This window comes from Gekko japonicus, unplaced genomic scaffold (genome assembly GCF_001447785.1).
Source record: "Gekko japonicus isolate JY-2015 unplaced genomic scaffold, Gekko_japonicus_V1.1 scaffold29, whole genome shotgun sequence".
Taxonomy (NCBI): domain Eukaryota; kingdom Metazoa; phylum Chordata; class Lepidosauria; order Squamata; family Gekkonidae; genus Gekko; species Gekko japonicus.
This window is the reverse complement of record NW_015172003.1, coordinates 2,697,580-2,713,367: the sequence shown is the minus strand read 5'-3', so window position 1 is coordinate 2,713,367 and position 15,788 is coordinate 2,697,580. Positions and strand designations below refer to the sequence as shown.

The following is a 15,788-nucleotide window of genomic DNA, read 5'->3' as shown; positions in this document are numbered from 1 at the left end:
ACTGAGTGGATTGACAGCCCCAGGGTGTGCCAGGAGTGTTCAGGAACTGGAATGACAGGGCCACGGAGTGGAATGACAACCCCAGGGTGGACCAGGACTGTTCAGGAACTGGAATGACAGGCCACTGAGTGGATTGACAGCCCCAGGGTGTGCCAGGAGTGTTCAGGAACTGGAATGACAGGGCCACGGAGTGGAATGACAACCCCAGGGTGGACCAGGACTGTTCAGGAACTGGAATGACAGGCCACTGAGTGGATTGACAGCCCCAGGGTGGATCAGGACTGTTCAGGAACTGGAATGAGTGGGTCACGGAGTGGAATGACAGCCCCAGGGTTTGAATGAAGAGGCCCACCATCACTCAAGTTTGTGAATGGGTGAAAATATCATGGGACTCAGTGAAGGAGGAGATTGTTGTACAGTCATTCCAAAATGTGGCATTAGCAATGGCTTAGATGGAAGTGAAAATGATATCTTATATGAAGACAGCGAAGAAAGTGATGTCAGTGATTGTGAGCAAATGAGCTTCATAAATTCTGACTCTAGCGATGATGAGTTCTTGGGGTTTCCAGAAAACTAGAGTACTCAAACCTATAAGTCTCTCCATTTGTTAATGACAGTGATAATGGTTCTTAATGCCACTGTTGACTGCTGTTCACTTTACATGGTTCAAATGTTATTCTGTTATAGTTTATTAAATATTTTATTACAGTATTTGGTTCAGAATATTTTTTTTCCTGTTTTCCTCCTCTAAATACTAGGTGCGTCTTATGGTCAGGTGCGTCTTATGGTCCGAAAAATACGGTAATTCCTGTTCTGTCAGGTAGCCCTGGGTTGCTATCATGACCCACCAAGCCTGCCTAAATTGGAAAACCTCAAAGGAAGAGCAGAATCAGGCACCCAAGCAAATTGTTCAGGTGAGCCCCAGTCACATGTATAATGTGAGCCGGACTGCAAAAACCTTGACCCAATCTGTGTTACACATCTCACGTAATGAGGGCCTATTGAGGTGCTCTCTTCCTTCTTCAACCTTGTCATAACAAGATAGTCAAGACAATCCTATGGTTGAACTATTGTTGGGCGGCCAGTCTGACTCTAAACCAGAAGATCTGGACCAGGTGTTACAAGCCGTGGCTGGATGGCTTAGACTGAGCTGACTAAAATGGAATCTGATGAAGATGGAGGTCCTGTGCCTGAGCCAGGGTGGGCCGAGGGTAGGGATCCCACTCCCGACCTTTGATGGAGCTCTGTTGGTGCCAGCGCCGGAGGTTAAGAGTTTGGGAGTGCTCCTGGATGCTTCTGTAGCAGCCACTGCCAAGTCAGCTTTTTACCATCTTCAGCTGATCAGGCAGTTGGTTCCCTTCCTGGAACACAATGACTTGGCAACAGTGACTACTGTAATGCTCTCTACATGGGGCCACCCTTTTCTCAAATCTGGAAGCTACAACTAATGCAAAATGCTGCGGCCAGGCTTTTGATGGGTCTCCCTATGCAGGAGCACATCCAGCCTGTGCTGGAAGCACTGCACTGGCTGCCAATAACATACTGAATTCACTTCCATGTGCTGGTTCCTACCTTTAAAGCCCTTTATGGTCTGGGGTCTACATACCTGAGGGACCCCCTTTCTCCACATGTTCCCCAAAAAGCACTGCAGTCATGGTCCCAAAATTAACTGGCCCTCCCAGGTCCCAAAGACATCAGGTTGGCCATGGCCATGGCCATGGCCTTCTTGGTGGCGGCCAGGGCTCTTTTTGTAGAAAAAGCCCAGCAGGAACTCATTAGCATAATAGGCCACACCCAACATCAGGAACTCATTAGCATATTGGGCCACACCCCTGATAGCACAGTTCATTAGCACATTAGGCCGTACCCCCATGTTACCAGAAGTGTGGTTATCCAGCCACACCCACCTTTTGCTTGTTATTCTGTTTACCTTGTTTGTTGTCAAAACCCAGGGCTTTTTTGTAGCAGGAACTCCTTTGCATGTTAGGCCACACACCCCTAATGCAGCCAATCCTAATGAGTTTCTGCTGTTGGGTGTGGCCTATTATGCTAATGAGTTCCTGCTGGGCGTGGCCAACTTGGAAGCCAGCCAGAACTCGGTTCCTGTGCGTTTTTGCCCAAAAATAGCCCTGGTGGCGGCTCTGTACTGGTGGAATGAGCTCCCAGAAGAGATCAGGGCCCTGCAGGACCTTATGCAGTTCCAAAGGGCCTACAAGACAGAGCTCTTCCACCAGACCTTCAACTAAGGAGCCACCCCCAATTATTGAAAGGTAGAGAGCCCTGTTTTCCAGAGCTACCATCAACAGCCTGTGCCTGCCACATAAATAAAGAGATCATGGAGCTGACCAACACAATAGACCACCGAATTGTTGTCGCCATCGCTAACAACATTATTACTATCAGACCTAATGTTTACTAGCACTTTATGATACTGGATTGTTTTAGAAGGTTTTTATAATTGTTATTTATGTGTTTTAATCCTTAATGTAAACCGCCCTAAGCCTGCTCTGGCAGGGAGGGCAGGGTATAAATTTGATAAATAAATAAAAACTTAACATGCAACAGGAGATTTTCTACCTCTCCTTTCCTCCAGTAGTCCCCTGCACACCCAGAAATTGTCTGCTAAGGGTCAGGGATTTTCACGGACAAATGAGCACTGGGAGCTGCTGAAAAGAAGGGGAATTGTGCAAAATTGTTCTCCATTGCTCCAGTATGAGCTCAGTAAAGGTTCTGCAACAATTGTGCCCAATTCCCTCCTACTCACTGCAGCCCCTAATGCCACACAGCACTTTGTCCATGAAAGGCTCCCATCTCTCTGCAAAAGGTTTTCGGGCACACAAGAGGATTCTGGCAAAAAAAAAGGTAGCAAGAAGTTCTAATTATGCAAGCTGGAGGGGGGGCAACATGAATCACAACCATTTTTCCTGATCACCCATTTGGCAACTCACTACTGTCATTCAGTTTTTGAAAAATCTCCCTCCCTATTCTAAACGTTCTACAGCATTATCACTCACAATCAAGATCAAAAGAGAGATTCTTGCTGCACACCTGAAACAACCATCTGAAAGGGATGCCTTCTCCTTGACACTGATTCATCAACAAAAACTTACCACTCATAGTTGACAGCAGATGTTAAAGAAGCAGATTTCTAAGCCCTGCAATGGCATCAGCAGTTCCTAGCTCTCCATTTTATTGGCTATGATGGGTGGTGAAGGCACCATGGCTATTACTAAAACCGCCATTAAACTATACAAGTTCCACAACAGTGCTGGGGCAGCAACTCCTGCCCTTACCCTTGGTCCACTCTTGAGGGCTATTCCAAAGAGGTACTCTGTTTTGGTACTTTCCTTTGGCAACTGCCTGCAAAAAGGGGGATCTTCCATAGCCAATGAAAAAGGTTTGTTTAAGAAGGAAATATAAATGCAGTCAGTTAGTAGATACCTACCAGCATAACCACTCAAATAGTGACCTTTTTCTAAAAGGCATGGCCTTACCTTTAATGCCTCTTTCTCTTTTTCTATCCTCTGGTGATCCAAATGCACTTTCACGAGGGCTGCCTCCTTAGCAGTGATCTCTTCTTTCAGCTGATCCACCTGATGTGTCATAATCTTCAGCTTCTTTCGCATTTCAGTGATCTCATCCTAATGGGAATGAATTAAACAATTTCTACTGGTGTGTAAACAGGGTCTAAAGGCAGCAGCGGATATAAAGCCTAGAACTGTGACACTACAGCCACAGGACCCATCACCACCATGGGACAGGTCATTCTGGCAAAAGGAGGAAAAGGTTTACCAAAGGCAAAAGGTTATTTGGGTAACTTGTATAGGCTTGACCTATGTGCCCCACAGCTGCACCCTCAACTGCTTCATATCCTGCAGCCACTACAGACCAGCCCCCTCCAGATCCAGGAGCTGCCGCAGAGGAGATACAACCGGAGGGTCTCGAGAAAACCAGGACCAGAGCGACCGTTGACAGCTAAGTGCCTGCATCACGAAAACCCTACCTTATGGCTACCTAGCAACCTTCCTGACCCCTTGGAAACCTACAACTGCCTTTTCCCGCTTTAAGCGCAGTTATACTGAGATCGATGGGATTGTTTTTTACCGGTGAATCTATTGCCCTGGCTGCCTTTCTGGTCAGGGTCCCTGCCCTGGCTGCCATCAACTCTGAGAACTTAGATGGCCCTTGTTTTTAGACTAGCCCATTTGCTAAATAACACTTTCCAGGTTTTGGAGAGTATGCTGTCTGATCTGCATAATACTGAAAAAGCTACCATCCAGAATACAATGGCTACAGACTACCTGCTGCTCAAGGCAGGACATAACTGTGCTGAATTTGAGGACATGTGTTGTTTCAACCTGAGTGATCATTCAGCTTCCATTCAACAAAATATCAAGAATATCTAAAATATTTCAAAAGAAATTATATTTTCTCACGGGTGGGGGAGATTGGTTTGGGAGTTGGTTTATTGGTCTGGGATTTATTGTTTATACTGTTTTAACGTCTGTTCTGGTGAAAATTTTATTGATCTTTTGGATTTGTTTCTGCATACAGTGTACACCCACCATAATAGCTTGTTGTGCTTCTGCAGTCCCCATAACCCCCAGCTCAAGAGTTGAACAATGACGGTTGCCAGGCATTGGGCTAAGAATCCTGAGTACTCAGTTCCAGTGAACACTGCTCTTGATGGTGGCAAGGAGCCTTAGGGTGGTCATTTCACCAAGATGAGGGATTGTAGGACAAGGGAAAAATGAATGTGATTTCTGAATGTGGGGTCTGACATTTCCTCTGACATGTTCACATATTGACAGCTGTCACTATGCTTTCAAAAGTTTAATTAGATCCAGATCTTGGTATGTAACCTAGAATGTTCTGATTAGAGAAGCTTATAGTAGAATATATACTGCACTTTTTTATATGAAGCTATATATTAAGGAAAAGCATTATTAGAGGCCTCTGAGGACAGAATTAGGCTGCAATGAGAATGGAATGCATATTCAAGAAGCTGCAAGGACCTCAAGAGCAAAGCTGAATGTGAATTACAACTCTTATCACCCAGCTCCCCAGAAATAAGGGAAAGTGAAAGAGGGACTAGCTTCACTACAGTAAGAAAGGTTCTCAGTGTTCTCTAAGGTTCTCATTGTCCTGGAAAACAGATAAACAAATGTAATCACTGAACATATACGACCAGCATAAAGAGAGACCAATAGCAAGGTTTAAAGTCAAATGATGTTTCCATGATGTTAACTGCTTGGTGCCAATTAGAGATTCTTTAATGTATAAACTATACGTGATGTCATTTGGGGTATAAGACCTTCTGCCCTTCCTGGTTATGGCATAATACAGTTTTGGAATTGCTAGGTGCTAAGGCACTCTGCTCTGTATTCCCTGTTTCAATGCATTAAACAGATATTCATCTAACTCGTTGGACTCTGTGTGTTTCCAATTCGGCACGGGAGCATGCAGGCACAGATTTGTGCATTATTAGTGACTTCCATTGGGTACCCCATGTTCAAAAATTGTGCTCACTCCATTTCCTAATGATCAGGTGACAGATGGCAGCTTGAATAAGCACTTCATGTTCTACTGGAATTGTCCAAAAAGGTACTGTGGTTGCTTGGTTGAGATCTGAGAACCATGGTCTCCTGAGCCAATAAGGAGTCACACAGATCATATTTACTCTCTCCATCCTTAATTTCTTGATGAATCTGGCAATCAGGATAATCACAGCAGACCCCTTGGCCTCAGTGCTGACAGGACATCTACCTGCTCCACTCCTGGGCACTGGAACCAGGAGAAGAATCTCTGAGCCTTTGTATTCTGCAGGGATACAAAGAGATCCATGAGAGGGTTACCAAATCTCTTTGCAAACCTCTTGGAGTACCTGGTCCTTGAGAGACCATTCCCTTTGATCAATAGTTCGGTGACTGAGCTAGTCAGCTTGGACATTCAGGGTTGTTTGTATGTGTTCTACACTAACTGAAAACAGGTGTTTCTCCATCTAAGAGTAAAGATTCTTGATAAGACCCATGGACATGGTCCCTCCCTTCCTATCTGTTCATATTATCTGGATCATCTGTTGAATCTGGAAGGTTTGGGGGCAAACATGAACTTATGAGCTTCAAACAGTGCCTCTGACCTCCCAGTCCTAAGAAAATGGAACCATGCTGGATGGTCCACAAACACAGCGGTGTTTGCTTGGCATCAACTGCATTGGGAGATAAAGAGAAAGACTGCTACTGCTGAGTTGACTGCGTGAAAAAGGATGAAGTGGAAGGCTCACTGAATCCTCTGTTTCTATTTCACAGTCATCTGGATTCTTGAGAATGAAAGGTGCCCTGCTGGAAATGAAAGAACTAGAATGCTTGATTTTGAAGCTAGTGGTCCTCCTGAGAATGACCTGCTTCTTTCCTTTACTTTGTAATCAGTTATTCTTAAGGTTATCTCTAAAAATCATGGTCCCAAGATAACCAGATAAGATGTTCAGAATCTGTCCACATACAAGCACCTTAGCCACAGGCTGTGTCTGGTTACCACCCCAGTGGTCATGCTTATGAAGAGAATCTAAAAGTCTGAATAGGCATCAGCAATGAAGGAAGCTGATTTTGCCAGCATTTGAAGCCTCTCCTTTGGCTCTGATTTGCCTTCTAGAACATTTTGCAGATGCTTCTGACCTCAATAATAGGAGACTCTTATGAACACAGATGTGACCACAGACACTCTAATAAACATGGTGATGACCAGTGTTCCCTCTAAGCTACATTAGTGTGAGCTAGCTCACAGTTTTTTAGCCTCCAGCTCACACATTTTTGTCTTAGCTCAGGAAGGATGGCTCCAGAGCAAACTAATTTATGCAGTAGCCAGAGATCGCTCGGTCACAACTTTAATGCCAGTAGCTCACAAAGTAGAATTTTTGCTCACAAGGCATAGAGCTCACATAGAGCTCTATACCTACAAAATGCACGTAAAGAAGAATCCCACAAAAAGGATGGAAATTTAAGGAATCCGTTTACCATCATAAAAATCTACTATCTGTTGGGAAAAATAATAAGAATGCAGCAAATGAAGAGACTATGGCAGGATTACAGCCTTCTCAAACTTACCTTTCAGCTTTCTGACACTGATATATCTCCTCTACCGCAATCTCACAAACAAGAAAACCACAGTAAATAAGGTGCTGTTTGCCTGAAAATGGCATGGAAAATTCTGGGATGAGCTCTCCACTCTAAATAGCAATACCAAGTTACTGTTAGAAAGCAGATGTAGAAGCAAAAGATTCACTTGGTGAATCCCTGTTTGTCGTGAATTCAGTCAAAGACGTAGAGGCTGGGGTGCAGGGAGCTGGCAGTTCTGAACAGTACTCTAGTAGCGTCAGGATATAAGACAACTACAAAGCAAGAACTCTGGTTCTCACTCAGGTAAATGCATCTGACAAAAAAAATGACCCTTGGAACTTAAACTTGTCAGGTTGATACACACACCATCACTCACATGAGAGCAACAGGAAAAAAGTGAATGTAATTTTTCTAGATGGCTTACAAAAGCTCAGGAAGGAAGCCAGCTACTTTAGAAGTGTTACATACACATCTTTCCGGATATACTTCTTTACTAATGAAAAAAGAAATGTCTCCATGAATTTTGAAACAGCTAGGTTATGTTCAGTTAAATTAACAACCTTCTGGATTCCCAGGACCAGAAAGATACAAAAGCCTAACACCATCCTAGAAAATAATTCTTATGAAATGCAACCAAGAACTCCTTTATCAAAAGATTTCACTTCATCTGAGCTTACGACACCCTGGAGATCAGAAACAGTCTGTGCAGGGCAGGGCAACGGGGGACCTTGACTTGTTAAATAATCTGAAAATGCTATCAAGAGCTTTTCTCCCTCAAACAAGAGTCTGCCAATTTAAGCCTTCCTCTCAAGGGATGCTAATTTTGCATAATTTTTAAGATGAGACAATCTTTGTTTTCATGGCTGGCAGGCTTGTTACTGAACTATGAATGTCTGTTTTATTGCTATAGTATAGTTTGATTATAATAAAAAGGAATGCTTTAACCTCAGATGTCTTCTCATGCTACTGAATTTTGCAGTTAATGCACATAGTAAATAAAACAATCCATTTATATAGTAAGCAAATGTACAGCAGAAAGGTTCCTCAGACCCCCCTCCCATGTCTGCCACTTACTTGCGCCTAACATCTTGTTGTGGACTGGCCAAGCTCAGCAGAATAAAGAGATGCTGAAGACTCCTCTGAGGAGGAGGTAGCTAGCGGACCTGACCCCAACCCACAGCCAGAGGTGGAGGCACCATAGTCTCTGAGGGGCCAGATATAGGCTGTGATCACACTGGCGGCTTGGCGTGATATGGTGCTGCCTCTAATTGAACCGGGTTAAAGTGTAGTGGGATATATCAGCCACACAGCACACCCTGCTGTGGATTACCCACGGAGACATCCCATGGTAATGCATCCACATTATTGTGGCACCTCAGCCACGGAGCGAACTGCATGCGCACATAGGAAATTCTTTTTTAAAAAATGCCTCCATAGCGGCGGAATGGATCTGCAGGTTCACACTGCGAAATCCATTCTGTGCGCGCTCCCCCAAAGAATGCACGGGGAATCAAAAACACCACTTTGGAGGTGGTGGCTTTTTAACCCGGCTCCAAGTCGTCCTCTGACAGGGTGAGTAGGCCCGGGGAATGCCTGACAGATGTGGCTGTGTGATCGTGCCCGTTTAATCCATTTGTAAAATGTGCCTATATCGGGCCAAACTGCCAGTCTGAACACAACTATAGATTCTCAGCCAGGTACCAGTGCACTGGCCCCTCAGCCCCCCAGGCCTGAGCGGGCAACAGAGAGTTCACCCCCTCCCCTCCACCAGAGCCTCAGGAATGTCATAGGAGGAAGATGAGGAAACACCTTCAGGGCAGAAGGTGCAATGCCCACTTAGCAGTGCAGCACCACCCCAACACCAACAATGTGGATGAGAGCTTTAGGCTTGCCAAGCCCCCGCTGGGGGCGGGTAAATTCCCGCTCGGGAGGCCCGTTCCCCGCCGCCGGTGGATCGGGCCCCGGGGGGAACTTCACCCCCTGCCGGAGGGCGTCCCCAGCGTGATGATGTCACCCAGAGGTGACATCATCACGCTGGCCACGTTGTGGGGGGGACACTCTGTGAATCGAGGGAAAACTCTATGGTTTTCCCTCGAGTCACGGTGCCCTGCCCCCAACGTGGGTGACGCAATGACGTCACTTCCGGTGACGACATTGTGGCGCACGCGTGGGGAGACTCCCGACGGAGCCAGGAATCCCTCCGCTTTGCAAGTAAGTCGACTTGGCAACCCTAGAGTGCTTGCAGGAGCAGGTCTGAGGCAGCCAGCAGATGCATAGCTCAGTACAGGCTGCTGAGCATCATAGTGATTAAAAGCAGCAGAGAAGGGAATGGTTGTGTGGAAGCAACTTGTTAATGACTGACTTTGCTGCTTGTGGTCTGGATTGACTTCTTTGTCTCTGACCCTGGCCTGTACCTTTGTATCCTTGTTCTTGGATTTCCCTTTGGACTTGAAGCTGTGGGTGTTGTCTACCCTGTGCCTGAACCTTGGAACTGTATTTTGATGTCTGGCCCTGGAATTGCTTTACAAACTCTGATGCCTAGAAACTGCCTCTGTGTGCCAGCAATCAGGACACATCCTAAGATCTCAAGGTATTTGCTAATTACTGCAATAATATTTTAACACAACTGAGTGTGGTAAACTGCCACATGTATCCCAAGAAAATATATCTCCGCTAAACTAATGATGTCATACACTAATTGTCTTGTTCCAATGCTATTTTGGAATAAATTGGCCCATACAGAATGATATCATAACAGGGTGGATAAAAATATTTTTAAATAAGTAAAAAAAAAAGATTTAAAAAAATTTAAATCAGATTTTTAATAAAATGCTTTTTGAGGAAAAATCTATCTAAAAATAGTTTTATATTTAAGATATATTATAGTCCAAAGGTTATTCATCATGAAATAAGGATTTGTTTTTAATTATGCCGCTTGAGGCTGTATATTCATGCAATGTTTAAATTTTTTCATAAATGAATTCCATTAATCCATTCACAATGTCATGCTCTTCCAGAGATTCCTGTAAGATTTTTGGACAATTTTCTGTCTAGAAGATATTATCACAGATGCTTGGTTTTACAGTTCTCAATGTGTGCAGAGATCACATGCCTCTTCTTCACAGCAAAAATGTTATAAATAGACTTTCCAAGCCCCCGCTGGGGACGGGGGAACCCCCGCTTTCAATACCCCCTCCCCACTTTCGAAAAATCGGGCCCGGGGGGGGGGAATGGCGCCGGAAAGTGACGCTCTAGGATTTAAGTTCTCCAAGTCTCTATGGTTCTGAAAACCATAGAGAAGGGCCAGAGCATCAGTTTCCTGTTCCCTGGTGAGCGTGGACATCTGGTGCTTTCCTTTTTGTCTTTGTCCTCGTGGCATGGCCAGCAGTCTCTCTCTGAGCCTCACTGCCTATGCCTGGCCTTGCTGCAGGGATTCCTGAGCCCCCCCAGCCTAGTGTGATGTAAGTATCGGGGACTCTAAGGTTCTGGGTGGGGGGCATCCGGGCCCTTGCCTTGCCTCACCTCTACTCAGTTGAGGCGCCCAGGGAAGGGGGGGCTGGCTAAATCCCTTTCTTTCCTTCCCCGAGAATGTGGAAAGGACCATACTCAATGCTAGAGCATATCCCAAGGAAACTGGCAGAGAACATCCTGACCCCTGAAATCCCTCAGCAAATGCGGACCCCATCTCCAAACTATCACTCGCCTAATGTGCCTCATGATGTCCTTTCACCTTTCAAGAATTCATATGAGAAAACTATCTTGTGGGTGCCCCCTCAGAAACATCAATGAAGATATTTATGGAAACAGGCATTCTGGCTACAGTGGGTCATGTTTCTGATATAATTCTTTCCACATAAGGAGGGGAAATGTGGACAACATTGTGTCAGCATTCGCTTTTGTAATCTTTCTATTCCAAATGTTAACTGAATGATTGGCTCAACAAAAATACCTTGGAACAGAAATTAATTTCAGTACCTGTGCTTCAATTAGATTTTTGCTGTAGAGGTTTCTATCTGATCTCACAGCTTCATAGAGATTCTGCTGCTGTTTTAATTTTGTCTCAGACTCTGCTATCTGCTTCTTGTAGTCAAAGATCTGCATTTCCCGCACTTTGATATCTTCCATATGATGAAGGACCTGTTACGAAATCATAAAATTAGTGCGAAAAAATTCTCCTCTCATGATGGTCAGCAATACTCAATATATAAACGTATCTGCAGATACAAACATTTCATATAGAAAAGAGAATGGAAAATATTCTATCACAAATACAAAAACAGAATAAATATACAAACCAAGCTCAGAGAATTCAAGAAATGGCTGCTTTTATAACCATCAAACATATGAGGAGATGCAAATAAGTGTATGTGCACTTTGCAATGATTACAAGACATTAAAAGACTATATACCTCAATGAGAGGATTAAAAACAATCAAAATTATTTGCCTGATCAGGTCTTTATTGCCTATCATGATTTTTTGTTACTATTATATTTTTTAGGGAAAATAAGCATTTTCTGTTGCCATCAAGTCTCCAATTTGGAATATTTTCCTCTCTTCTCCTGAGAAGACCATAAAACAAGTTTCTCACCATTTTCAAGACAAAGGCCAAGAGAAATTTCATCAAACTAGCCAGGGATAATAGCAACTCCAGAGAGAAACCCCCTCCTATATCTAATCTCAGATCTTTAATCATCAATGATTAACTAGGGTACATTTAGTACAAAAGATCTGGTTGCCATAGAACTCAAGCCCTAGAAAGAACTCAGCCCACATTAGTATTTCTCACTAAGAAATAAGAATTTCATTGAGTGGAAGTTTAGTGGAAGTCACTCTGATCTAATTTGAACTGCAGGAATCTCTCACCTAAATTTTTGCTCAATCTTAGACTACCTGCAGACATGCCTCCTCCCCACCTGCAAGTCTCCCCTCTGTTCCTTATTTGGAAATATTCTTAGGGCCTCCTTTTCCTCATCTCTGGCCAGTCTTATGGCCTACCTCACTTTGGCCCTCCTTGCATTCCAAGCTGGGAGATAAACAAATCTTTGGTCTATAGCCCAAGCAGGCCCGTAGCCTGCATGGGGCCCACGGGGCCCGGCCCTCCCGCTCATTTTGCGGGGCCCCTCCCTCCCGATCCTCTGCTCCCCGGGGGGCTTGGCTGGCGCAGTTGGGATCAGCAGCGACGCGCCAGCCCGCCTCTCTTCGCCCCCCCCCCCAGTCAGCCACGCTGAGGCGCAGGAGGTGGCAGAAGAGTGGCCGGAGCGCGGCAAGGGGAGAGTCCGAAGGCGCCTGCTCGCTCGCCCGGTCCCGGCTTTAAAGGAGCCAAAAAAAAAAAGAATGCCATGTATGCTGTCCATTAAGAGTTTGTATCATGTGCCCAATCACATTCTACACAGAACACACTAAGTATGCTACTTAGTCTATTTAAAAATATTGTTCATGAAAAGCTAGGAAACTGAAGCTGAGAGAGAGGCTTTTGATTCCCTGCTGCAACTAAGTAATAACTTCATATTTATTGCACAATGCAAGATTTAAAGGGCCCTCCAACTGATCAGCAGGCCACATGCTCCTTGTCGATCAGCTGGAGGGCCCTTTAAATCTTGCAGGAGGGGAGGGAGAGGGGCCCATGCACCCTCCGCTTCTTCTCAAAAGCATTTAAAGAAACCCTTTACATGCTTTTGGGATGAAGCAAAGGGCCTTTAAGAAAGGGGGCTGGCCAAAGAAGGAGGGCAGAGCCCCCAATAGCCCCACCATCGCTACAGGCGTGTTTCCAATGCTTTGACGGTTGGTACTTTGCAAAGTTTGGGAACAACTGACTTCCCTCTTCCTGCCTGGCTGCTATCAGGAGAGAGAGAAACTTTTTTAAATTAATGTGGGAGTTCTGTCAAGTCCAAACCCCAAAATAAAATGCATTTCTCCATGCACAGAAAAATAAGAATTTTACCTAGGGAACCAGAAGTGAAGTGTATAAACACAAATAAAACTATGGTTTTACAGCATACTTATATTCTTTCTATAGCAAAAATGAATCCATTACAACTACAAACTTTTGCTTAAAAAATATTTATCAGTGTATCTAACTCTGTGTAGAGCTGGATACTAGAAAGAAAAGTGGCCAGCCATATTGCTAGCATTATTTAGTGTGTTTCTAAGAAATATTTATCTTTCACAAATATTTAAACATATGCTATGCACAGTTTAGTTTCATTTATCTGAGTGGTCTGTGGGCACTGAACAAAATTTTTGAGTAATGAAGAATTCAAATAAGTAGGAGTGATTTTTCAATGGTGTTACTGTCAGCACTAACTGAGACAAACATAGTAAAATCTGATGACCTGGTATTTCAGATTTTAAAAGTACAGAAAATGGTTTTGTTTGTGTCTGTGACTCTGGATAGTGATAGAGTACGTGACAATTGCTGGAATTTGTCCACCTGGCTATCCTCCTTTCTATGAGAACTAATATTTGGATTTCAGAAATAGTATCTGGATTCTTGAATTAACGTTCCTGTACCTTCCAAGGAAGAGAGGGTGTTAATGTTTAAGAACAGCTGCTCCGTAATGGCAGAGCTTGCAGTCAGCACAGTTGTCCCTAATGAAAGAATTCAAGCAGAGCTGATATATAGTAGGGCTTTTTTGTATGCTAGCTTTGGGGCAAAGGCTTAATTAATTGATTACTCTACTAGGTACCCCTGACCAAATTGGGAGATAAAGCACATCTAAATATAGAAAGTTTTCTTACAGCAGTGATGATGGTGCTCCAGAGCATTTGGCGCTGACACCAGAGATGCTTAAAAACTGCTTATAGGTTAAAATGAAAGCAGAGACCCAGTTTATAATCTACCACCTATCTTTTCTTTTTTCTTGTTAAAAACAAGTTGCCAATAGTAATAAAAGTGAGATCAAAATCAATAATGTGTATTTCAAAGCGGAAGCCTAGCTCAGCAATCGTTTAGAATGGATCAAAATTAGAAAGTAGGTCACTGAATGTGTAACCATGAAGCTCAGGGGTTGATGAACAAGTGTACAATAATAAACTATTTGGCTGTGTTTTCTAAGGTGGCACTTGTACGTCTGAGGCTGACTTTGCCCTTCTTTTTTAAAACCATTTTACAGGAGCAATACTTGCCTGTGGTTCTTCACCTCTCAAACTGGGTAGCATAAATTTATAAAGAATTTATAAGAAATTCAAACTTACTGCCTACTGACAACATTTAGGACAACAACATTCCACTTAAAAGGCTGGGGTCTTTTTTTTTCTTTTACGAGACACTGGGGATAGTCACAGCTAATGGTAGGATATTGAGCAAAGTGGACAAAGTTTTGCCTAGGAATAAGTGAACCAGAAAAATTCTGGTTCTTTTGGGATTCTCCAGTTTGCAAATATCTTGGCTCCATCTGTTTCTTATCTCCTTTCTTAAAATTCAACCATGATGTACTCTTCTACAGTAGCATGATATTTGATTCATGTTTGTTTTTGACATTTTAGAGGGTTTTTTAAATCAACTGAAATACATACATGTCTTTTTTAGTCAACGGAATTACATTCTTAATTGAATTACATTATTAATATCCCATTTCTCCAAGGATACTGTTTAGTGGAGAAAATGGGTTGCTCAGGATTACCTATTGTCTAAATATCTCCCCCAATGGCAAACTAAAAGAGGGAATTTCAGTCCTTCCTTTGGGAATTAAGCTCCAGCTGCCAGTGGCTATTGTTTCTGTCATGCGCTTCTCACTTTCCCTCTTGTCCCTTTTTATTCTGTACCCTTTCAAAATGGAAAATGGAATAAAAACATCATTATTTTTTTAAAAAATGCAAAGGAAGTGCCTCCCCTCCCCACCTGTCTTGCCAACTAAGAAAAAAACCAGGTTCTCTAGCAGGCAGTCAAAAATCAGGCTGGACTAAAACAACCTTCAGTGAAGGAGCTGGAGCTGGGTAGAAGAAGCTGGTAACAGGCATGTTAAATAGTGGGTTTAACACAGCAGAGGTGAAGGCAGAGTGATTACAACAAGCGGCAGTGTACTGCATCTCAACAGGAATGCTTAAATGCAGCAACTGCCCTAACTATATACACCTAAGCCACTCCCAGCCCCCATGCAATTGGTGAGCTGCAGAAGCTGAACAGGGTGGCCCACTTGAGGCCGGCATCAGTGATTTTGTTTGCCTTGAGGAAGAACTCAAGGTGGTCAGCATAGGTGTCCCATAGTTCTGGGGACGCAGGGTCAAATTCTTCGTGGTGGCCTTGAGAGGCCATGCTTCTTCGTCTGCGAAGCGGCTTGTAGAAGCTCGCAGTGGTGCTCTTCATCCAGGGTGATGGTTCCCTGAAGGTTATTCGGTTTCTTTGACCTCTAGCCATGCTAGAAAGATCCCATTCTCGTCGCCAGAGTTAAGTAGTAGGTTTAACATGGCAGAGGTGAAGGCAGAGTGATTTCAACAAGCATAAGTTTATTGCATCTCAACAGGAATGCTTTACATGGGGCAACTGCCCTAACTATATACACCTAAGCCACTCCCAGCCCTGATGCAATTGGTGAGTTCTAATGGCTTCCAGGCTCCAGATTGGCTGGCTGCCCTCAGGGGCCAATCCGCAGGCAGGTTCCAGGATCCTGCCTGCCTTTGTTCTGGGGCTTCAAGCTCCCACTAGGTGGCCTGTCCAGACATAACAAGGACT

General features: G+C 44.0%; 1 protein-coding gene across 1 annotated transcript in view; it reads right to left on the bottom strand.

Moving 5' to 3' along the window:
• The window catches only part of CFAP58 (cilia and flagella associated protein 58), a gene marked incomplete at its 3' end in the record, with an annotated part of 58,591 nt that overhangs the window by 15,332 nt on the left and 27,471 nt on the right, over positions 1–15,788 (bottom strand). The window contains exons 9-10 of the mRNA XM_015420100.1: positions 11,091–11,252; positions 3,495–3,641 (exon numbers count right to left, since the gene is read on the bottom strand). Of these exons, the coding sequence (XP_015275586.1) occupies positions 3,495–3,641; positions 11,091–11,252 (309 nt within the window). The remainder of the gene's footprint in view (positions 1–3,494; positions 3,642–11,090; positions 11,253–15,788) is intronic.